Raw genomic sequence first — 25765 nt, forward strand, 5'->3', positions numbered from 1 at the left:
ATCAATATGTGGCTCTTTTAGGATTCTCGGAAGCTATTGAAATTAAAAATGTAAAACAGAACATACGTTGGGACCGTTGTTTTTGTTAACATCTCTCAAAATGGTCTAATCTGGCTATTTAAAAAAAAAGAATCTACTTGAAATTCATCATTGATTCATCACTGATTCATCATTGGTTGCTTTGAGCAGGTGGGCGTGTCTCTGCCTAGCGTCGCTGGTGACGTCTCTGCGCCATGTGAACGCGGCGGCGCGAGCACTGATGAGGTTTGCGGATGTTTGTGCGTGTACTGTGCACGCGCGGCGCGCCGCTCAGCTGACAGACAGCAAGTAAGTTGATTTTTCCCTCTCAGGAAACTCATAACAAACACCGAAATGAAAGAAAGCCTCCTCGTTCACCAAACCCATGCGTTGCGATTTGTTTTATGTCCAGCGTATGTGTGTTTTGATGCTTTTTCGAGGGTCACGAGCGCTTGTTTTAAAGTTAAACTGGCTGAAAATGAGCTAATTGTTGATTAGCAGTGGCTAGCTGGCTAACTGACTAGCTTCAGTTTAAGTTTGGCTTCTTCTCACTGACAGCAGTCGCTGTGTTAAGGATTTGAACCAGTTGTTTTGATATGTGTTTGAGGGTGATTTGTGTAAACCTCGTTAAACGGTGTTTGGTCAGGTTTGTTTTGTGGCTGAAGGCGTTTCCTGTCTGTTTCTGCCAACCTCTCACTGGTCAACTTGCTAAGGTTGTGTAGTTTTCAGTTCCTTTGACATTTTGCTGGACATGGCAGGCTAGGTAAACAGGATTCGTTTTGTAATAATGTATGCATATTGTACAGGGCACACATGGCATTTCAGAGGTTTTAAAGTGTTTAAGATATATTTCTGTATCTGTAGTTTCTACGCATTGTGTGTAACAGTTATATACATATGAAGAGTTCAGATGCAAAAACCTCTAAATGCCATCTAAAATTTTCTTCAGAAATTGGCATTTTTACCAGCCTTCTGTGTGTAGGTTCAGTAATATCACTTTTATGGTCTTTAAAGTGAAATAACTCAACATAAACAAATGACGCTGAGAAAAATCTTATTTTCTGATGGAAATTTCAGATGACACTTGATAACTCTTCATATCTATCTATCTATCTATCTATCTATCTATCTATCTATCTATCTATCTATCTATCTATCTATCTATCTATCTATCTATCTATGTGTAAATATATTTAGTGTGTGTGTGTATATGTGTATGTGTGTGTGTAAATATATATATATATATATGGATGGATGGATAGATAGATCGATAGGGCTGGCAAAAATGCAATATTGATTAATTATTCTCCATATTAAACGATAACGATATACATTTCGGTATCAGTTGTAAATGCTTCCAGATTTAAGAGTATCCCAACAATGACGGAAGCCACAAACATTACAGAATCCATTTAATAACATAAAATATTTTTGATGGCCGTAAAGTTTTTGGTGGCCAATCAAAAATAAAAGATACATCTGTAATATCAACACACTTCTAGATTTCCATTGTTGCACATTTCTGCTGTGTGAGTAGCTCTTAGATCAATATAGAGCAGAGATCACCAAACTTGTTCCTGGAGGTCCGGTGTCCTGCAGATTTTAGCTCCAACCCTAATCAAACACACCTTAACAAGCTAGTCAAGGTCTTACAAGGTATACTTGAAACACCCAAGCAGGTGTGTTGAGGCAAGTTGGAGCTAAACCCTGCAGGGCACCGGACCTCCCGGAACGAGATTGGTAATATAGAGTATAAAAGTCCAGACCTATATTGTAATCGACATACATTTTAATCGATTTGATATAATATTGTTTATCGGCCCAGCTCTATATATATTTATGAGAGAGAGAGAGAGAGAGATAGATTATTAAAAACTAAGACAGTTTTGACACTTTATAAAATAGAAAAATAATATTATTTAACAGAAAATAATCATATTTCAGATGAAGAGGATTGTTTAGAAATGTTTATGTATTATGATAAATATTTGTATGAAAATCACTGAGGTAAATTACCCATAAAATATGTTATGATAATTGAGGTAAAGTTGGTTTTATATTCCCATATTCGTTCATTTTACGGTCCCTAAATTGTTTACCAGGGTAATTTGAATATTGGATCTGAAATCGCATGCAAGTATGATTTCAAAGCAACATTAGCACTATTTAATTGACTGTGAATTATGTTGTACTGTGATGGTCACTGGCTGATAATATGAGTTCCCTATATAGAATTTGCAAATAATGCTTTTCTGAAATTATATTATTAAGGAGAACGTCTAAATGTGCGAATGTAAAAGCAACTTTACCTTTACATCAATGTTTTGATGATATAATAAAAATAACATTAAATAATATTATAATTCTCATTTCTAATTGTCAAGCTCTAAAAAAACACCAACTTTAGTTTAGGTTTCTATTGTTATAATTTATTCAGATTTTTGCACTTTCAACTTTCCTTTCTGTTGTTCCCTGTTTACTCAGCTTGTTAATATTTACCAGTTTTCTGCCTTTTTATTTCTTTATTTTTTAAAATCTGCTTAAATAAATGAATGTGTCATCTGGATATAACTGAATTTGCTCTCTTTGTGTTTATACATAATACAAATGTTATAAAAAGCCATCTGATACATTGCTGTTGCATATTATTTTTAAGATTCTAAAATCAGTTTTTATATATAGGTTGTGCAGCTCAAACCATGTTGAAGAAAACATGCAGAAGTTATTGTGAAATATTGTGATTTACACAATGCAAACGAGCTGTTTCGAGTGCTAGTTTGTGTTGCTAATGTTTGAAAGGCTCAGGTTGGTTAAGCAAATATGATGGTTTGTTTAACAACGGTGTGGCCTGTTAGCCTTGAACTTCTGCATCTTTAAACATTAAAAGTCCTCAGCTATGGTGGAAAAATCTGTTCATTCATTTATTTTCTTTTCAGCTTAGTCCCTTTATTATTCAGGAGTACTGGGTTGTAGGCCTGGGCCGGTATAAGATTCTCACGGTATGATAACCTTGGATAAAAATATCATGGTTTCATGGTATCACTGTATCTTGATTACTGCTCTAAAATATATTATTTTTAAATCTCTGGGTAATATATATATATTTTTTCCCTTTAAAAACAATATATTTTATTTTTTGAAAGATTTAAAATATTTTGGATCAGTAAACATGTCAGTCTAAATAATGAAAATGAATCATTGACTTCCGCTGTCTTCATTTGTTTCAAAAACACTGATTTCTTTACAATTTAAAACAGCATCTTTGGATAGATTTTCTGCTGTAGATACTGTTGTCCTAAAAAACAAAACAAAGAAAAAGTAAATAAAAAATCTTACACATACCTCAGGAACGGTATTACAGAAAATTTGACTGTTTTAAAACCTTGACTTTTCCAAACCGCGGTATACCCTGAAAACGGTTATTGTCCCATGCCTACTGGGTTGCAACTGGAAGGGCATCCACTGTGTCCGCTGTGGCGACCTCTGATGAATTATGGGACTAAGCTGAAGGAAAATGAATGAATAATGAGTTTGCTTAATACAAATGTTTTTGTTGAATGTTTGATTTATAAATTGACTTTTTTATTTTTATTTTTTTTTACACATTTCATTTGTTAACTTTATTCTATAAAAGTGACTATAAAATAATGTTGTTTTATTATTACATTACAATTAAATAAAATATACTACAAATTAAGCATTTCCTTACTATTAATTAATTTATATTAATGTAAAATAATATCAAATGTAAATATTTAATAATACATTCGCTCTGCTGGTTATTTATAAAATAATTGGGGAAAAAAGACAAAAAAATGTTATAAATGTATATTTAAAATGATATGTTTCTCCGAGATTATGCTTTCATTTTGATGTTAATCAGCATTTTTTCCTAAACACATTTGCTTGTTATGTTCATATTTTTTTTTCTTAATTTCCCCCATATATTTCATTTTTTTTGTTTCATTTTAATTAAAAAGAACACGAAGATAATATTTATTTAATTTCAGTTTTAATGTCTTAAATGCAAAACCTGTATTCAAAAATATCAAAATAAAAACTAGCAATATTATAAATTAAATGTTTTTAATATCAGTATTAATAATATTTAGGCTATAAGTCACACACATAAAAAAACTGAATATTTATTTTTTATATCAGTATTAATATTCATATTATTTAGGCTATAATTAATAATTATTCCTTACATTTATATAGTGTTTTTCTGGACACTTAATGAGCTTTACACATTGGGGGGAATCACCTCATCCATAAAACAAACACACACACAAAATATTTAATACAACTTTTTATTTTTATTTATTTATTTATTTATTATTATTATTATTATTATTATTATTATTATTATTATTATTATTTTGGAACTATATGAATTTGCTTAATGAAAAAAATGATTCTGTAAATAAATAAATAGTATGCATACTATAAAAAATCTATAATATTTTGAAAACAAGCCATTGCAGTTGGATACTGCACAATGCTGTACCTTATTGCATACTACATTTCCTCTGTGTGTTCATTTTCTTCTGGCTGATGTCATTGTGGAGATTTTCTCCTGTTACATCACAGCTGGACCTCAAGGAGAACTGAGAGCAAAATAAGCATTCAGCTGAGAACCTGAAACATGGTGTTTGGCAGCAGGAGGGTCTAGGCTCAGTCCATCAGTGTGATTAATGTGGTAGAAACACAGACATTCCTAATACAGGATCTGCTTTGTGTCTTTAATGATGGGTGTGAGCAAAACACAAAGCACAGAGTATAAACTGATGTTTCCAGAGCCTGTTCCTCCTGCTGTGTGTGTGTGTGTGTGTGTGTGTGTGTGTGGTTATTGTGGCTCTGCACGCCCAGTTTACCAGTGAACTGCACCAGTTTTATCTGTGGTTGAACATCTGAGAAGTAGCTTCAGTTTAACCCTCCCTGCTTCTTCTGGGTGGTGTTTATTTATTAACGATCACTATGACAATTGAACCAGCACAATGGCAGTGTTATTTATAATGTTTCTTTGAATTTTTTGGTCTGTTTTATTGGTTCATTTTTTAGAATAATTTATAATATATATTTGTTTTCTTTAAATCTTTAAATATTAAAATAATTTAGCTAGTGCTTGTATTAGGTTTTGCATGCATTTTATATATATATATATATATATATATATATATATATATATATATATATATATATATATATATATATATATATATATATATATAAATATAAATAAATAAATAATATTAATATAAATATAATCTGTGTGTATGTGTAAATATATATATATATATATATATATATATATATATATATATATATATATATATATATATATATATATATATATATATATATATTATTATTTTTTTTTTTTTTCATTTTATGTTTGTAAAGTGTGTGTAAACACGATAATAGGTATGAAACTTAAAACAAAAAAGCGTTAATTATTGCATTATTTTGTGTGATTTCTTTAATTGCAATTTTAAGTTAATTCAAATCAACTTTTTAATAAATTGAAATTGAAGTTAAAAGTTTGTGTAACTAAATTAGCAAATTAAGTTTAAACCTAATTAGCAAATTTAATTGATTTAGACCATAAATTATTAAAAGTAAAGAAATTTTTAATCTATATTTTGATTGATTGATCGATCGATTTAAATAATGTTAATTAATAGGCGTCAGGGTGGCCTAGTGGGTAGCCCAATCACCTCAGAGCAAAAAGGTCGCTGGGTCAGTTGGCATTTCTGTGCGGAGTTTGCATATTCTCCCTGTGTTTGTGTGGGTTTCCTCCGGGTGCGCTGGTTTCCCCCACAAATCGAAAGACATGCGGTACAGGTGAATTGGCTAGGCTAAAATGTTCGTAGCGTATGTGTGTGAATGAGTGTGTATGGATGTTTCCCAGTGATGAGTTGCAGCTGGAAGGGCATCCGCTGCGTAAAACATATGCTGGAAAAGTTGACGGTTCATTCCACTGTGGCGACCCCAGATTAATAAAAGGACTAAGCCGAAAAGAAAATGAATGAATGAAATTGTTTATTAATTCATGTAATTATATAAAATGTTTAGTTGTATAATTTTATTATTGTTTAAAAATATAATGCTCTTATAGGTTCATAACTGATATCAAAAATAATCAAAATCAAAATGAAAATACTTAAAAAAAATAAAAAATACAAATGTAAAAAAAAATACTAAAAATATATATTTTTGATTAAATATGTTATTTTAAATATTTAGACGTACTATATAGACAGATATATGTTCAATTAAAAATGTACAATTTAATTAATCGACAATTTTTAATCGAACATTTTGAAAATGATAATTCGTCAAAACTTTGACTATTAAAATTATTAGTCAATTTTGGGCTTTTTAGATATTGTATAATATAATATGATGCAATGTAATGTAAACCTTGATTATTTAATGGACATCCAAAGAATAGCTAATCTTTTTTAGGCTCTTAACTGGCCATTTCCACAGTAATGAGCATGAGTTAGTAATTACTTTAAGACAGCGTCTCTTTCTATCCTATAATTCAATTTGAATGAATAGCTGAGTTTGTGTTAAGAGTGAAACTGGTATATAATGAAAACGGAGGACACAGAGACCTTCTGTTAGCGTTTAGTTTAATCCGGTGGGTTTGTAAATGGCAAGAATTGATGGAGAATGATGGCCACATGACTCTGTGTGTGAATGTGTGTTTACCCATCATGACCCACTGACGTGAACTCAAGAATCCACTGTTATCTTTCTGCAGTGGTTTAGGGGCCTGTTATAGGTTATAGCCACCGCTGTTACATGGCTGTTTCTCTTAATGGTGTCAGTTCTGTAATAAAGTGTGATATGGTTGCTCAGTGAGTGTGAAAGGGGTGGTTTAGTTGGGAGTGTGAGATGTACTCAGATGAGTGATAGATCTATGGCCAGACGCGATCTGAGGACTTTTTTTTTGTTGTTGCTATTTCTGTGCAGATTTTTGTAAAAAAAAAAAAAAAACTGAATTTTCTGCAGAACAATTTGAAGAATATAGAAGCTTAAAACTCAACTGAAAGCTCAAATAAACAAACAAAAAATAAATAAATAAATAAAAAAAAAACTTTTAATTTTAATGCAGATTCAACCATTAAGGAGCACAACTGTGGAAGCTACAGTAGGCATAGACAAAGTAGGCATACAGTAGTACATCTACTAAAAGACAGTTATACACTTATGCATATTAGATAATATAAGAAAATGCTACTTTTCAAATCGCATTATTGACAAATCATCTAAATATTTTTCAGTAACATAATTATTTAAATAAATATATATATTTACTCACATTTATATAAGTAAATAGATGGAGCTACAGGGTCAACAATCTGCGGATATCTGCTGAGTTTTCTGTGGGCACAGTTTCCGTGTGGGCCTAGTGATATCTCAGTAAATGTGTGTGTGTGTGTGTTGAGTCAGCAGAAGTGTGTGTGTGATACTCTAGATGGTTGATATCAGGTTTAGATGACACAGCAGGAGCTCTTGGAAAGTCATCAGTGCTTCTGTGCTGATTGATTGTTTGATTGTTCTTTTTACTTTATTCAGATCCAGTATTTGAGACTAAGACAGCATGAAATGGAATGCTTTATAAACGAACATTTTTATAACCTTAACTGTGACATTTTCAGTGCATAAATAAAAAAAATGTACAGTTGAAGTCAGAATTAATAGCCCCCCTGTTTATTTTTCCCCAATTTCTGATTAAGGGAGAATTACAGATATACGGAGAATAACGGAAAAATACAGATTTTTTTCAACACATTTCTAAACATAGTAGTGTTAATAACTCATTTCTAATAACTGATTTATTTTATCTTTGCCATGATGACAGTACATAATATTTGACTAGATATTTTTCAAGACACTTCAATACAGCTTAAAGTGACATTCAAAGGCTTGACTAGGTTAATTAGGTTAACTAGGCAGGTTAGGGTAATTAGGCAAGTTATTGTATAACAATGGTTTGTTCTGTAGGCTATCGAGAAAAAATATAGTTTAAAGGGGCTAAAGATTTTGACCTTAAAATATTAAAAAAAAACTGCTTTCATTCTAGCTGAAATAAAACAAATAAGACTTTCTCCAGAAGAAAAAATATTATCAGACATACTGTGAAAATTCAATTTGAGAAATATTAAACAAGTAAAAACGTTTTAAAGGGGGGGAGGCTAATATATAATATATAACATAGCTAATAATAATAATAACTCTGACTTCAACTGTATATAATGGATGGATGGATACATATATAACATTGTATTGTGCTTTAGTCGTTTTAAATTTTTCTTATAATTATCTGTAAAGCATTTTGCATTCACTTTTAGACAAAAAAACAACACTCAAATTAGTAGTCTGTTTCCCTTTCCCTTTTTTGCTTTGCTTATAAAATTACTTTTTGTTTAGATTTTTCTGATGATGTATAGGCTTAATCTAAAAGGAGAACTGCACTTTTTTTGGAAATAGGCTCACTTATGAGATCTCTGTGTCTAGCGGGAACACTTTTAGCTTAGCTTAGCATAAATCATTGAATCAGATTAGACCATTAGCATCTCACTCAACTTTCTGAAAAGAGTTTTGATAGTTTTGCTTAAAGCTTGACTCTTGCAGTTCCATTATGTACTAAGACTGACGGAAAATGAAAAGTTGCTACTGTATTTCAAGGTCGATATGGCTAGAAACTATACCTCATTCTGGTGTAATAATCAAGGAACTCTGCTGTTGAACTGCGAAACTCTTCAGTCATTTTAAAGTGAGATGCTAATGGTCTAATCTGATTCAATGATTTGTGCTCAGCTAAAGCCTATTTCACACTACAGGATTTTAAACATCAGCAGATCGCTGTGCTGTTCACACTACATGACTTGATTTTGTGTCTTTTAATCGCTGTGGTGTTCACACTACGCAACACTACGTAAATGATCCACGAGAGGGGGGTGACACACTACAAGATCTGACAACAACTAGTTCCCCAACAGCTCAGTCCAGCTACCAAACCACAGCCAATGAAATGTTGAGGGAGGAGTCGTCAGAAAAAGCTGAACACTATTGGCTCCTTGTGTGCTGATGACATCACTGACAGCGTTTCAAGCTTTCAAGGAAGCATTTAAAAACATCGTCAATCAGCTGATGCATCAGCGGATTAATCGCTCATCTGCAAGGCTCGAGTGGATTGATACACAGACAGTTTTTAATTTTTGTAATTTAATAACTCTTTGAAATAAAACTAACATATCTATAACACCCTGACTTTTCCTAAATATCTGTGTATTTCTTTTTAACATTGTTGTTTTTTTAAATTACAAAACAGTAAAGAACTGAGCATTTCTACCTTTAATTACCATATTGGTCAACATGACTGCATGCATGTCAGCTACTTTTCGCTGTGAATTTAAATATGCGTGCATTTTTTGCCTAGCAACTTCCTGCTAACATAAACATAACTTTCTGATAGCAAAAACATAAATTTACTTCAGATATATCTTTCAAAACGGCATATTCTGTGCCGCGAAATAGCTCCTGTTTGAAAGTGAAAATGAAAGCGAGGCCCAGACCTTTGCGTGTTCTAGTCTCTTAACTACATATTTATAGGCTGTATTACCAAAAAAGATCATAGAATTTTATGGTAATGGTGTCATAAAATATGATGACAGACATTCAAAGCTTAATTTTAATATCTCAATAGAAGTTTTGAATGTAAATATGATGTGACAATATGACGTTTTATATGAGAACGGTCAGAATGACCAGTATAGTCATTTTAATAGTTTCAGAATTCTAGTTCCACTGTTAATATAGCCAACTCTCGTGTCCGTGTTAATGCAGAATGAAGCGAGTGCATCGATGTCCATTCTGGCTAATCACAGACATTTCAGTGGAGCTCCTGAGCACACAGGCATTCTGCTCATGCTGATATGCTCTCTCATTGGCTGCAGCTCGTCACTACATCTGACTGCATGTGGGGTCAAGTCGGCTGACTGCTCTGGAATATTCAGCATGCTAGATATTGGATTTCCGTCTGCGAGGTGTCGGCGACGCTTCAGCGAGCCTCTTTGATGCGTTGTTCAGTAGTTCACACATTAAGATTGGCGAGCGCTGAGCACCCGCAAATTTCTTCCCGATCACAGCCCAATCTGTCGGCGAGCTCGTTAACTTCCAAATCGAGCTCAAATCAGGCTTAAAATCCTGTAGTGTGAACTAGGCTTAAGAGTGCTATCTATAGACCCGGAGATTGGTGGAAGAGATGCAAGAATTTAAATTTGAAATGGTGAAACTCAACTGTTTAACCTATTTCCAAAAAAATGTTTTCCTTAATTTCACAATTACTCAAACTTCCATAAAATAATAATAAAATATTGAGGAAAATGTTCAAATAATAATTATATTCCATTTATATGGATGTGGAAATAAAATGTTTGCTAATTTATTGATCTTATTGACCTTAAGTGCGATTAATTTTTTGCAATCGTTTTAGAACTTTCGATTCAATTGCTTTAACTAGCTAACTAATTTACCTACAACTTATTCTACAAACAACTGTGTTCATGACTATATACAAAAAGTACAATAACACAATAAGAACATATCATTTTTGCAACATCAAGCAGCATAGCAAGCTCTTTTTAGTGTCTAGAAATCAATAGAAGAAATTGAGACTGGAAGTGTCGAGCCAAAAAGATTACAAAGGGTGCACCTGCACATACATGAAGAATAAGGTCAATAAACACACGCACAAAATATTTAATTTATGCATTGAATATTTTATGTAAATTTGAGCAATCAGATGCGGCCTTCTTATGGTTGTGCCCACCCCCCAGTGGTTGCTGTTCTGCTATTGGCTGGAATGCCCCAAAGCTAAACACAGAGATTAAAATAAATCCTACTAATAAATAAGTCAGAATTTCAGCTTTTCTGACGTTTTCACTCATTCATAGTGTTTTAAGACCAAATTATTAGCACCTTGAGACCAATTATTTAGTATGAATTATGATTAATTGGCTGTGAAAGATATATTTTACCTGTTTTTTTTTTTTTTTTTAAATAATTACATAAATTATTTACAAACATAGCTAATAAAAATAGCGTAAGAAGTATCATTATCACAGTACTTAGCAACATTATTGCATATTTTACATTAATTTTATGATATACTCAAATCATAAATGTAGGCAAATCCTTGGCAAAGAAAAACCCCCACACACACTCTGCAGTAAATGAATGTTTTCCATTACGGTAGTAGATGTGTCCTGGTTTAACAGGTCTGTCCTGTGTTGTTTTCAGGGTTGCAGCAGTAGTGGGCCGAGCGGCCGGTCTGTCCAGGCTATCATGGATGACAGCTCCTCTCTGGGCAGAGTAAGCGGCTCCACCGAATCAGTGTCCACCGTCACCAGCGAGGAGTTTGTGCTTGTGCCGCCCAGCGCCGGTGGATCCCCGTCCAGCTCTGAGGGCAGACCCAGACTCAAGGTATCACTCTATAGCCTGATGAACAACATTTACTGTGGATACTGAACAGGTTTTTCATTTATCTTTCAATTTTGGGTTTTCATGAAATGTTTTGAAAAATTTTAGATTTATGTAAAGGAAAAAAAGTGTTTATTTAAATTTATTATTTTTTTATTTAGATTTTTATTGAAGAAATTTCCACATTTACTTACAGATTTAGGATCCACTGAGCTTTTTACTTTGGGCACACAAAATTATTAAACATGAAAATCTGTAAAGTGTAGAAATAAGTAAATAAATTATATAACAAGGGCTTAAATGTTATGAGGATATGGGATTATGCCATCGTATTAAAAGACTTTTGTATGTGATCAAAATGAGTCTTCAAATTTAATTGCTAACCCAGTTTTGGGGATTTTGGTTTATAATTTTTTTTTCTTTGCGTTTCTTTTATAGCACTTAATCGAATTATGTCTTCGCAATTTGTATCAATTACAGAACATATCATTTTTAAATCTCCACTTTAGCAGCTGCACATACACGAAACTGGCACAGCTTTATTCATATCTTTATTATGAAGGGTTTTACTGAGAAATAAGTTCATACACAATTTGCATGAATATAAATAACATTCTGGAGTAAATGGTGAAACTGCATAGTGATGAAGAGATTACCAAAATGTCATCTGTGCAAACCTGTTCTATTTCAGAAAAGGTTTAAGTTTAAAGCTTTATTAACCCCCTTTGGAAAATTCATTCTGACATGGTGGTGCTTCACATATAACAAGAATGACACACTTAACACAATAAACACCAACATTTAACTTCAAGTACACAAACAAAAACTCAAGAAGTAAAGAAAAACAAAGGAGAATTTATAATAAATGATAATAATGAATAATAATCCATTGATTAACTACATTTTATTACCTAACTAAATTGCTTCAGGCACAAAAGTAAATTTATATAGATTTGTGGAACATCTTATTGCCCTTGGATGTCGCCCAAGGGGCATCCAATCAAAATATTTGTTTATGGGGTGTTTGCTGGCAAACAAGTTCAGATTTTTTTGTTCCAGAAATGTATAGAAATGTGTGCATATTTATTAAAAGAATGCCTCATTTGCCATATTCAAAGGAGGAAAACTTAAATTGCAATCATTTTTGTATTTTAAGTAATCAACAGCAAAGTATGGTCATAACAATTCATTCGTTTTCTTACATGCAGTGTAAAAGTAACACTAACACCTAAAAGTGTTAGTTCATCCAAAAATAAACATTCTGTTATTATATACTCGTCGTTAGTCTTCAGAACACAAATTAAGATTTTTTTTTTAGGTAAAATCTGAGAGCTCCCTTGTCCTCCATAGACAACAACAGTCCAGACTCATTAAAAGTCCAGAAAGGTACCAATAAACATCCTCAAAACAGAACATAAACCTTCAGTGGTGCAGTCTAAATATTTCCCAACTACAATAACACTTTTGTGCTGCACATAATACAAAAATAACGACTTAATGCAACAGTTTCTTCTCCGCAGTGTCAGTATATTGCGCACATGTATATATTATGTGCACCTTGTACTGACATCGAGAAGAAGCTTTATTAAAAAGTCATTATTTTTGTTTTATATGTGCACAAAATATTCTCATAGATTGATAATATTCAGATTGAACCACTGAAGATGATCTGATTTTAGTATGTTTTTGGTATTTTTCTCTTATTTTAAATGAGTCTGAACTATTGTTGTCTATGGCAGACAGAGAACGGTCTTGGTGGCTTGACACGAGGGTAATTAATAACAACATTTTTATTTTTGCGTGACTTAATCCTTTACTCTGATCTTATCCTGTGTTTGAGAATGTAGTGATGTGTAACCTGCAGTGTCTTTGTTTCAGATGTCGTGGAACGGAAGTGAGCAGCTGGAGCGGGCAATGGAGGAGGTGTTGGATGATGTTGCTGATGGAGCAGGAGCTGCAGAGGAGAAGGGAAGCTCTCAGATCAGACCACCTAGTCTGAGTCTGGACGCAGCTCCACACGGTACATGCTGCTCACAGACACAGAAACACTTCTTTATCATTGTTATGTCTGTTATTTATCAAAAGCCAGCAAAATTATATTGATTTTATTAATTAACCTGACATTGCTTTTGACTTTTTTTTCCCCCCGATGTAACGCATTATACAAATAACATGAAATAAACAAATGAATAAATAAAAATGTATCAGACAAAATTATATCTGATGAATATTAATAATTAATTATAGATGTAAATGAATGCATATATTATATTTTTTATGTTTGTGTAATTTATTAAATATTATATTGATATTTTTGCTAGAGGTCAACTGATTGATAGGCCAGATTTTTTTTTTTTTGCTAAACTTGTTAAAGTTTATGTATACTCCATGTAATTTATTAATTAATAATACATATTCATTATATTAATTTATTTCCTTATTCAAGAAATATCTAGAAAAGAAATTTGATCAATGATGTACACACACACACGCACACGCACACACGCACACGCACACACGCACACGCACACACACACACACACACACACACACACACACACATACAACAGATGCCATCTGAACCTTGGTCTATTTATCACATCTACTTCCTGTTGGCTATAATCAGGGTCTTTGAAGACTGACTTCCTCTCCACCTTGCACAAACTTCCTCATTCACTCACCCTTAACAATGGACCCTTGAATAAAACCGATTAAAGCAAAAATATTGCAGTAGATGTCGAAAGAAGAAATGGTTACTATTGAAACCCTTTGCTCTACTTCTAAAATCTGATTTGATGAGCTACTTGAATTCCAAAATATAAAATAAAATAAAGATTTACTGGAACTCAAAATAACTCCAGTTTCCAAAAAGTTGGGACACTGTAAAAATGTTAATCAAAAACAGCTGGCAGTGATTTGCATGTTTAATTTACTATTGAACATGGAAAACATATTGTTTAAATCAGGGATGTCCAAACTCGGTCCTGGAGGGCCGGTGTCCTGCAAAGTTTAGTTCCAACCCCAATCATGCCTGAGCTAGCTAATCAAGCTCTTACTAAGCTTTCTAGAAACATCCGTGCAGGTGTCTTGGGGCAAGTTGGAGCTAAAATCTGTTAGACACGGGCCCTCCAGGACAAAGTTTTGGCAGCCCTGGTTTAAATGATCAAGCACTACGAAAGAAGTCAATCAAACCATCTACGATGAATAAATAAAGATAATTTGCATCAACGTCTCAATTGAAAATATAGTCACTAGTGCTTTGGTTTAATTTATTACTCTAGACCAGTTGGTGGTGCTGTTACCAAATTGACGTTTTTTTAGTGAGCGTTAGGTGATGGCGCTTGTGCAGTTTGGTGTCACTATGCTAAATTGTTGCTGTTTGAAATCATCCTATAATATTTGTTTATTGATGTAAATGAAAGCAGTTTTTTATATCAACATGAAATAGAAAACATTTTGCCGGCATGGATTGACAGTGATCCAACTCAAATTTGATAATTATCAAATGTTGTTGAAGTAGTTTGAAAATGTAGATTTTATTTTAATAAAAAAATTAAATAGTAGACAGGAGGTTGGGTTGATTATGCCATAATTAATAGTGTGTTTTTGGGTTAATCTACTTGTATATCTGAAGATCTCTCGTTGTGCAGAACTGTTCACTAGCTATTAACATTTTTAGAATATTTGTAAACATCAAATTATTGAGAGAATAAAGCGTAAGGACACATTTCTGTGATCTTGTGTCGACACTAGGGCTGGGCAATTGTTCAAACACAATTTTCATGCGCAATTTGTCAGTATAAGCTGGTTCTTGTAAACCTCCGTCACATGCATTCAGATGAAACGACACTTACTACACCGTCATAGTTCACTCACAAACTACGCAAAAAATAGTTTCAAAATTCAAAATCTATTTAATAAGATGGTAATTACATGCAATAACATGTTTTAACACTAAACTAACTACATAACTTCACGTGTTTAACGTCGAGTGTTCCTTCTGGTTGATGATTCTATAGTCATGTGATTATTAGTCACACTAAATTAATGAAAGCAGTTAAAGCTTCTGTTTACTTTATTATTACTATTATTATTATTATTATTATTATTATTATAATTATAATTATTTTTTTTTTTTATTAGTTAATTTTTTAACTAAATTCAAGTAGAAACCATTGCGGTATATGCAACTATCTGACATATAGTGTTCATGTTGATTCAAAAGTGCATGAATAGGATCAAACCATAGACTGTAAAAGATATGAATGTAGTATCCGTGACGTCACCCATAGAACGCAAAAGAAGCTAGTCAGTGAACATCTGGAGTTTATGGAGCCGACCCCCAAGGGCGAGTCGATGAATTGCAGTTTCAGTTACTTTCGTATTGGCTTCACGAGGGAGAGCAGGATGTTGCTGCCTGAAACAAAGACACAAAAAATGGCAAAAACTTCTATTTATAATGTAACAATATGGGGATTACCTGGGTTTCTTTTTCATTTCTGTTTGGAATTTCCTTGTAAAAGTGTCCTCTGGCCTTTTGGAGGAGATTTACTACTGAACACACAACCGTGCTTTCCTCACAAGATGTGCATGACAATTGCAGGATTGTGATTTCATTTAGATTATTTACTTAGCTCTAGTTAACACTTCATTATCTGTCTCAGCAGAATCCTCATCAGCAGTGCTGGAGAGTCCGACCGTCCCAGAGGAAGAGAGTGTTCAGTTCAGTAAACTGTCCTATCTGGGCTGCACCTGGGTGAAGGCTCCACGCAGTGAGATGGAGGCTCAGAAAGCCATGGCTACCTTGAGGGCAGAGAGTGCCATTCCCATCCCCGTCATCCTCCATGTGCCCAACGGCCACGACGGCTGTGTGCGGTCAGTCATTTGTCAAAAATAATGTATAAGGTCCACAGGTGCACAGTTATTTCATGTAGTGTTTTATGTCGTTATCTTCAAAAAAAAAAAAAAAAAAACTTGATTTACACATTTTAATGACTTGATGCATAAAAATCGTTTGAACTGACTAGACTAGATGACTAGATTTGACTGCTAGAATATAAAATTAAAAATTGTTGTGTTATGCATAGTTTAAATTTGAAACATTTTAACTTACAAAATGCATTCAAATACATGTAAATTTAACATTTTTAAAACTTTTTAAATATTCATTCATTCATTTTCCTTCAGGGTAGTCCCTTTGTAGTCATCATTGTATAATTTTCTCTTTTTTGCAGATACATTTATTTTTACAGATGTAATTTATTTCAAATTTAATTAATTAATTTTTTTATAATTAATTTTTAGGGGTTTTTCACCTTTATTTGGAAAGGACAGTAGAGGTTGCAGACAGGAAAGTATTGGGAGCAGAGAGAGGGGAAGGGTTGGCAAAGGACCTCGAGCTGGGAATCTAACTCGGGTCGCCATGAGCACCATGGTGCTATATGTCAGCACACTTAACCACGAGGCTATTGGCGCCGACCAAATTTTATTTTAAACATTTTTGTTTCATGGCAAATTATATTTTTAAATTTACTATAATCTAAATTATATAAAATTAGTATTCTATAAATCAGTATTTGTATTTTTATTAGCAGATTTATTTTCATTTCTGGATCACAGATCACACTTACGTCAGATGCATCTCAAAAAAATGTGTTGGTTTTGCACTTTTCGCCTGAATCCTCAAAGGCTTTCGTTTATCTTTCTCACCATTGAGGCAAATCACACTCTGCGTCAGAAGTGTAAAATGTGACTTTTTGAGATGTGACTTGATCTTCATAACTGTCAGACACAGCTGTTGTTTAAGCTGCTTTTAGCTCTTATTTCAGGTTTGTGAATTAGATGTAGCACTTCTGGTTTCTTACCCTGAGCGCTCTCTCTCTCTCTTTTCTTCTTCTTTCTTTTTTTTTTTTAGGAACTGTGGTGTAACCTCAGGTTAAACATCTTGCTCTGTCTTTTTTAGTAACCTCGAAAATAGCTCATGTGAATATTCTAATAGCTCTAAATGACATTTTTTTTGCATTTGAATTTGTTAAAGCACTACATTTAACTTTCATACAAGTATGAGTAGTACATTTCACACATGTAAATCTCAAAAAAAAATAAATTGTACTATAAATAATAAAAATAAGTACAAAAATGGGATGCTGTGAAAAATGTTAATAAGAAATAAACCCATATATTATTCACATTAGTACAGAAACTATACTAAATGTTGAAAAAGATTTTGAATGTTTCCTCATGTATACCGGAAAAGCAAATCTATCACTATAATGTGACTACAGGACATTTCTATGTGGTAAACGTTTTCCTGCTGCTTGCAGTATCACTACTGTGCTGTCATTGCAACGCTGGTAAAATGATGCCTCCTGACTCATTAACTGTCAGTAAAATTTTACTTCAATAAAATGTGCTTATTTTATTGACTTTATTTTTTTAATTTATCAATCTAATTCAAGTTAGTGACTTACATTATTTAATGTTAAAATAATTAACATTAATAAATGGTTTAGCTTGTTTTTTGGCCAGATGCATCCAGAATGTTCTTTTTTTTTGCATCACATATACACTACCTGACAGAAGTCTTGTCGTTGATCCCAGTTGTATGTGCAACAAATAATAACTTGACTGCTAGTTGATCATTTGGAAAAGTGGCAGAAGGTAGATTTTTCAAATTAATCATCTGTTAAACTGTGTCCCAATCATCACAAATACTGCAGAGGACCTGTTGGAACCCTCATTGACCCAGTATTCTCATAGAAATCAAGTTTTGTGAAGGAAAAATCATGGTTTGGGGTTACATTCAGTATAGGGGGTGCAAGAGATCTGCAGAGTGGATGGCAACATCAACAGCCTGAGATATCAAGACATTTGTACTTCCCATCACATTACAAACCACAGAAGAAGGCAAATTCTTCAGCAGGATAATGCTCCTCATACTTAAGCTCCCATGTCAAAGTTCCTGAAAGCAAAGAAGGTCAAGGTATTCTAGGATTGGCCAGCCCAGTCACCAGATATGAATATTATTGAGCATGTCTGGGGTAAGATGGAGGAGGCATTGAAGATGAATCCAAAAGAATCTTGATGAACTGCGAGTCCTGCAAGAATGCTTTCTTTGCCATTCCAGATGACTTTAATAAGTTATACAGAGATGTATGGATGCAGTCTTCCAAGCTCATGGGAGTCATCCACAATATTAATTATTTTTCCACTGCACCATGAATTTATATTCTTCACTGTACATTATTTCTGTTAAGTGACGAGACTTTTGTCTAAGCAAAGTCAGACCTTACTGTCCTAATTAAATAATTAAAACTCAAGGCAAGATCATATTTTATTTTAGTAAAATAAGCGTAATCTAGAGGACTTTGCCTTTCATATAAGGCACTTCTGACACCAAATGATCAACTAGAAGTCAAGTTATTATTTGTTTTTCCTAAAACTTGGATAGGCGACAAGACTTTTGTCAGGTAGTGTGTGTGAGATGGGTTGCAGCTGGAAGGGCATCCGCTGCGTAAAACCTGTGCTGGATAAGTTGGCGGTTCATTCCGCTGTGGCGACCCCGGATTAATAAAGGGACTAAGCCGAAAAGAAAATGAATGAATGTAGTAATCTTGGACAGTATGTTTGTGGAAGATCGCTTTATGGAGATCCTTGTATAAATGTATTTTTGTATGCAAAAAATTCAATACATATAATTTTTTTGCTTTATGTGCTATTTCAAGTTAAATGTGCAACCTTTGCTGGTACCTGGAAACTCTGGCTCGCACACAGTTTTAGTTAAAAAGGTCTGTTATGTTTTAAATGATTCCAGGATCGTGGACCAGGCCAGCGGAACAGAAATAGCGTCTTTTCCCATCTATAAGGTGTTGTTTTGCGCACGAGGATGCGAGGGATCTGTTGAGAGCGACTGCTTTTCTTTCACCGAGAGCTACCGCAGCTCTGAGGACTTTCAGATTCACGTCTTTTCCTGCCATATCAAAGAGGCGGTGAGTTTCATCTCTTTATTAAAAGTACACTCTTGAAACCAACATTAAACCCAATCCCTCCTTTCCTTTTTTTAAAATATATATTTTTAGGTTAGCCGCATCCTCTACAGCTTCTCTACGGCCTTTAAGCGTTCGGCAAAAGCTGCCACAGAGATGCGAGACTCGCCGTTGCCACTTTCCCCTGACAGCGACGTTTTCACTTTCAGCGTTTCTCTAGAAGTGAGAGAAGATGATGGGAAAGGAAACTTCAGGTCACTCTTTACTTGCTTCTGAAAAAGCTTGTTTCTCCTTTTGTCTCATGCTTTCAGGGCACTGTTAGGTTTTAACCGTTGGCTATGCGCTAAACTGTTGCTTTATTTAAATTTCTGGCCAACCAAATGTGAGTGACTGTTCTTTTTATTTTTGTTTTCTTCTTTCAACTTGTAGTCCAGTTCCCAAAGACAGAGATAAATATTACTTCAAGCTGCGGCAGGGCGTACAGAAGAAAGTGTCTGTGGTCGTCCAGCAGCTAACCAATAAGGAGCTGGTCATAGAGCGGTGGGTTATGAGAAGTGGCTTCCAGAATGACACAAATTCATACCTTTTGTTGCTTTTCAGAACTGGATTTTGTGTTATAATGGCTAAACTTTAAGAAAAATTAATTAAAAAGGTTTAGATTTAAATGATGAATCAGAAACATTACTGAATTAGCAGGTAACATGTTCTATTTCTATATACAGGGTTCCCATGCTTCTTGAAAGTACTTCAGACATGTGAACTCAAGGCTTGGAAAGTACTTAAAAATGAACATAGGTCATTGAAAGTGCTTGAATTTAAAGTTTATAGTGTAACTTCAACCATTGTACTGTGCTGCTGTCAAAAACTGAATGGAAAAACTAAGAAATACTTCATTTACAGAGCCCCTATTATGGGTTTTTGAAAATGACCTTCCATGCAGTGTGCAACACAGCTCTACGTGAATGAAAACATCAAGCTGAGGTTTAAATCTGAAAGTGCACCTTGTTTAAAAATATTGATTTTTTAAAAATAAAAGATTAGACTCAGTGTTGTTTAAATAATTTGTCGTTCGTCCGTATCTTTTGTCTGTTCGTATTGACATAAAACAATACCAAATATGAAGTGCCGGTAAAATGTGACTGTGCCTTTCCAACGCTGGCAGAGTGCGGGTGTGTGTGGGTGTGTTCTGGTGATTAATGCAATAATCTACTCTGCCACATGGGATTTGTCGGCCGTTTGCTAAAGGAAGGATCAGAAAAGACTATTGATGTATGGGACTGTCAGAGCTTGACAGGAACTTTATCAGTACACAGTTCATGGGCCGGTTTCTTCCTTCAGTTCACAAGTGTAAGTAAGGGTGACTAAAATGGTTGCCTACTTGTTTTCTCTAGCTTGCAAATTATGTATTTAATTGTGTTTGTTACTTGTAACCGCTCCACACGGCTTATAATGTATCTACGCTACGCATGACACTTTCTTTACGGATTTAAATGCGTTTGTGAGCTCGTGATCCTCTGCAGTTTGTTGTTGCTATGGCCACCATCAGCTGTCAAGTTTCAAAATAGTTCAACTTTTGCCGCTGTGTGGATTATTACTGAATGTGTTTCATGGTTAGGAATGGAGCAAGATGCTGGGGTTTGACTGCATTGCTTTAATGCACTCCTGCATTGGGCTCACACATATGTTGATAACATTGTTGATCAACAATGTTAATAAGCCGTGGTGGGTATTTCTCTCTGTCTCACGCTGAATGCAGTCGACCAATCACAACAGACTGGGTCATCTGACCAATCAGTGCTGTTTAGCATCGTGCTAAGGAGGGGTTTGGGAACAGATGAATCGCTGAACGATTCATACGGGAGTGGCTGGGATAATTAGGTAAAGATAAATGCATATATTAATACAATGAAAGTTGCATACCAGCCTGTTGTTGGAGACCCCCAAAACCAAAATATGACCTTTTTAATGCATAACAGGGGCTCTTTAAAATCTTACATTGAATTCTTATACGAGAACTATGACAAATAATCTGTCTGATAACAAACTGTATTTGAATATTAACGGTATTGAATTCAATTTCTTGAACACTGTTTAAAACGGACAGTATTTTTGAAAATGACACATTCAAAACAGCGTTTTTAATGTAAATAATAAGTGTGAGTGAAATGTTAAGTACAGGAAGGACTTTCTTGGCGCTGGGGGTGGTGTTATAAATGCAGGGGTGTGAATTCATGAGCAGGTATCACTTTATTTTGATGGTCCCTTTAATGCATTTTGTTGAGTTTAAGTTGCATTGCATTGCTTCTACATGCCAACTAATTCTGATCAGATTATAAGTAGACTCTTAGGTTGGGGTTAGGGTTAGTGTAAGTGGACATGTACTTGCAAAGTTTGCAAAGGAGCAGTATCAACAGACATTAAGCAGACCGTCTACAGTGTTTAGTCAACAAAATGTGCAATGGGGACCATCAAAATAAAGTGTTACCAATGTACTCGATATAAAATTATGAGTGATTTAAGAAGTACTTGAAAGTCCTTGAATTTGGTGTCCATGAAAGAGTGGGAACTCTGTATATAATATAAAGTTACATAACCATAACCATATACACACTGACATACAGTAAATGCAGTATTCAATAAATGGATATCTATGTAGTTAACATTTGAAGTGGATCAAAACCTTTCATCAAAGTTGTCCTAAAACTATTTAACAACACCCATTCTTGTCTTAGGACAATTTTGAGAAACTTTTTAACCCGTTCAAATGTTGACTACTCTCGTTGAAATGTCAAAATATGATTCCTTGTGCAACCACATGATGTCGCTGTAGTCCCAATAAAGATGGTCTTCCTGTGTAAATTGACCCCCATCACAGACACTTAATAAACCTCACAGAAAGCTCCTATGAGTTTATGTTTAGTTCAGTCATATACATGTGTAAATATAATGTATGTACGTTAATAATGCACCGAATGTTTCTGTTTGATTCATTGACTATTGCTGCTCTTTCATGTAGCATATTACACAATATAGCAGCTGACACACAGAATATTACACTATATGAACCACTGGCTTTTGTTTTGCAGGTGCTTCGGGATGCTGCTCAGTCCTGGTCAGAAAGTGCGCAACAGTGACATGCATCTCCTCGATATGGTCAGACATTTTTCTTTCTTGAGTTTCACCCAGGATTCTTAATAAGAACAACTCATTAAACAACAATTGCGTATACCCTCACTCATTTTAATCACTATTCTGCTGCCGATTTTAGAAACACTTAATGGAAATGTGGACTTTTATTATTCATTATAAAGCACAGATTTCACATTAGCCCTTGAGCTAGTGATGCTGTAACAGTTTTTGCACATCAAGACCGAAAAACAATTAGCAGTTCAATCAAGTGGAGAGTTCACGGAGACTGCTGAATCCTACAAGGCTTAATGTTGAAATTTATTTTTGTATGGGTCTTTTTAATGCTTTCAACAGCATTTTTCATTATTTATAGCTCTCAAGAGATTAAAACAATAATGGTTAAATCGCAAACCAGTTCTTTTAGAAAGAGTTTAGGAGCTAAACAACTATATTTTTAGTAATTTCAGAAAATTACCATTCTGCAGGTAAAGTGATCATCCAAACCAAACTATTTGGTTTTTCACCATTAAAAGCTAATCTCTAGACTGCTTAGATTAATGTGTATATTTATTTATTTTTGCATTTGAACATTTGGCATAATAGGGTCGTTTACCAAATGGGTGTGGGCAAATATATCCAAAAGCCTATAAATGCTAAACAAAAAGTCTGATCTTCATGAAATAAGGTGTTACCATAGACTGTAAAAGATATGGACGTAGTATCTGACGTCACTCATAGGTTTCTGAAGAGCGCAAATGAAGCTGCAAGTGGGCTAACTGGTGCCAATGTTTTTGTTTGCGTGTGCCATCGCTCCAACCAGGGGTAACCAAATAAGGGCAATAGAGGCTGAGCGGGAGCGAAGCTACAGACGCCTGCTAGCATTTTGCTTAGACGGGTTTTTCTTTGGGAGAAACGCTTAATACTTCATTACTTGTGACTCGTTTGTGTTCTGATCACTTGTGCTTGGTGGTACACTATATCAATAAAGTGTTTAGTCTGTTAAAAAGACTTTTGTAACACATTGAGCCACTAAACATTGTTCTTATGATGTTTTTCTACAGGAGGAATTTTTGTAAATGCTATTTATGAAATCCAGGCAAAACACATTTGACAACATTTCAGATGACAGATGACAGCTAATCAATCTGTCAGATTCTGGAGTGCATTACAGGTCTAAAAAAAATTATAAATGATAATCTTAAATATAATGAATACATTTATAGAGATGTATATAATTTCACTCACCTGGGAAATGGAGGCAATTGACTGTGTAAAGCCACATAAAACAAAACAAAAATACAATGTATATGCCGAGGTCAGAGGCTAATCAACTGGAATGACATGACGGCGACCTGCGAGACCTAGCTGTCACTGAAGTGGCCACGCACCTAATTATGCAGACTTAATTATAAACAAAACGGATGAGTTATACAAAAATTCACCCCCCTCACAGTTGTCATAAGGGTAATGTTAGCTATATGAACCAAAATCTTTCCTTGTACCAGGCTGTAAACACTATTTTTCTGCTGTAAAATTGGTCATTTTAACAATGAGGTCAATAGAAATCTGCTCTATTATGGAGCCAGGACTGCAATTTCGATGAATTGCAGTTTCAGTTACTTGCGTATTGCGAGGGAAAGTGTGAGTTTGCCACTTGGTGAGAACATGCAACATGATAAAGTTTTTAACTACATCAGTCCATAGGTGGCGCTATAACTGTTTGAAAGGTTTAAAAAATGCTTTTTTTTTTTCCAAAGCAAATGACCTGAAATTGTAAAAATGCTCTTTTGTCACTCGTTTAGCTGGTTTAGGTTTACAAAACCTCAGTAATTGCTGTTACTGTTTAATGCAATTAATTTTGAATCAAATTGCAAAAAAAAAAATTATTTTAGTTTTGATAAATTTTGTTTCCCATCTAAAGAAATAAAAGCTGTTCCTTTAAAAAAAAAGTTTATCGATGTGGTAGCAGGTGTTTTTCACATGCTTGTATTTCATAATCTTAAGCTTTTAATGCTTTTATTAGAAACTCTTGCCATGGAAGGGCTGCAGAGGATTTTTGTGTGAAATGATTTTTAATTTATTTATTTTTCTTCAATTCATCTTTATTTCTATAGCGCTTTTACAATGTAGATCTTGTCAAAGCAGCTTAACAGAAGTTCTGGTAAAATGAAACGGTGTCAGTCCAGTTTTCAGAGTTGAATTTCAGTTTAATTCATTTCAGCGTGGTTTAATTTTCAGTGCTGTAATTCCAAACACACAATTGCAAATGCATCCATGCACAGCTCCACAAGACCCAAAAGTCCCAAAACCAAACAAGCCTTTGGCGACAGTGGTGCACTGTCAAATATAAAATAGTTAAATATTACACTAGTTTAAAAATCATAGCAAAACGTGTCAAATTAGATAAATGGGATATGATTAGATGATTTTTTTTGGCCTTTTTATTAGAAAATATATGATTAAATTATAGAGGTTGACTTATAAGGAACGTTAATGGTAATATCATGATTTATAAATGTAATGTCATATTATATGAATTTTGAAAAAAAATGACAAAGACAATGTTAAGATATTTGTTTTTGCGTATATTAGATAATATATTGTGTAAAGTTTTGAAAAATATTGTTTAATTGATATTTTTGTGTGTATCTGCATGTTGCATTTATGAAGTTTCTATTTTACCTAATTATAAATTATTATTTTTAATTACACCTGTGGATGAATACAAAATAATTTATCGAATATGTTATTTATATACATATATATACATATTTAAATGATTTTAATTCATTTAAACATACTAAACGATATAACAAATATAAATTTTATTTGATGTAATTTTTCCAGCTATGTGCATTTCGCTGAAAAAATATCCATAAATTAACAGTTTAAAGTGATATTCTCGGGGTTGGTGTTGTATATTATGCTGCAAAAAAACTTGTAATAAGATGCCAGTACATTGACTTATTTCTCTATATATTATTTATTATATATTATTTTATTTCAGACTGCTAAAACCTCAATAAAAGTCACTTTGTTAAACAGTAGAGTTGAATTTTCAACATAAGAATTCAACAGAGCTGAGATCAACATCCCATAATGCAATTCACAACCATAAATAAACGGAAAACACACCA

General features: G+C 33.7%; 1 protein-coding gene across 1 annotated transcript in view; it reads left to right on the plus strand.

The window, feature by feature from the left end:
- Positions 1–256: 256 nt before the first annotated feature.
- The window catches only part of rabgap1l (RAB GTPase activating protein 1-like), a 160883-nt gene continuing 135374 nt past the window's right edge, over positions 257–25765 (plus strand). The window contains exons 1-8 of the mRNA XM_056448360.1: positions 257–327; positions 11335–11517; positions 13393–13534; positions 16182–16389; positions 19328–19502; positions 19593–19753; positions 19929–20039; positions 22586–22652. Of these exons, the coding sequence (XP_056304335.1) occupies positions 11380–11517; positions 13393–13534; positions 16182–16389; positions 19328–19502; positions 19593–19753; positions 19929–20039; positions 22586–22652 (1002 nt within the window). The 5' untranslated portion in view covers positions 257–327; positions 11335–11379. The remainder of the gene's footprint in view (positions 328–11334; positions 11518–13392; positions 13535–16181; positions 16390–19327; positions 19503–19592; positions 19754–19928; positions 20040–22585; positions 22653–25765) is intronic.

This window comes from Danio aesculapii, chromosome 22 (genome assembly GCF_903798145.1).
Source record: "Danio aesculapii chromosome 22, fDanAes4.1, whole genome shotgun sequence".
Taxonomy (NCBI): Eukaryota; Metazoa; Chordata; class Actinopteri; order Cypriniformes; family Danionidae; genus Danio; species Danio aesculapii.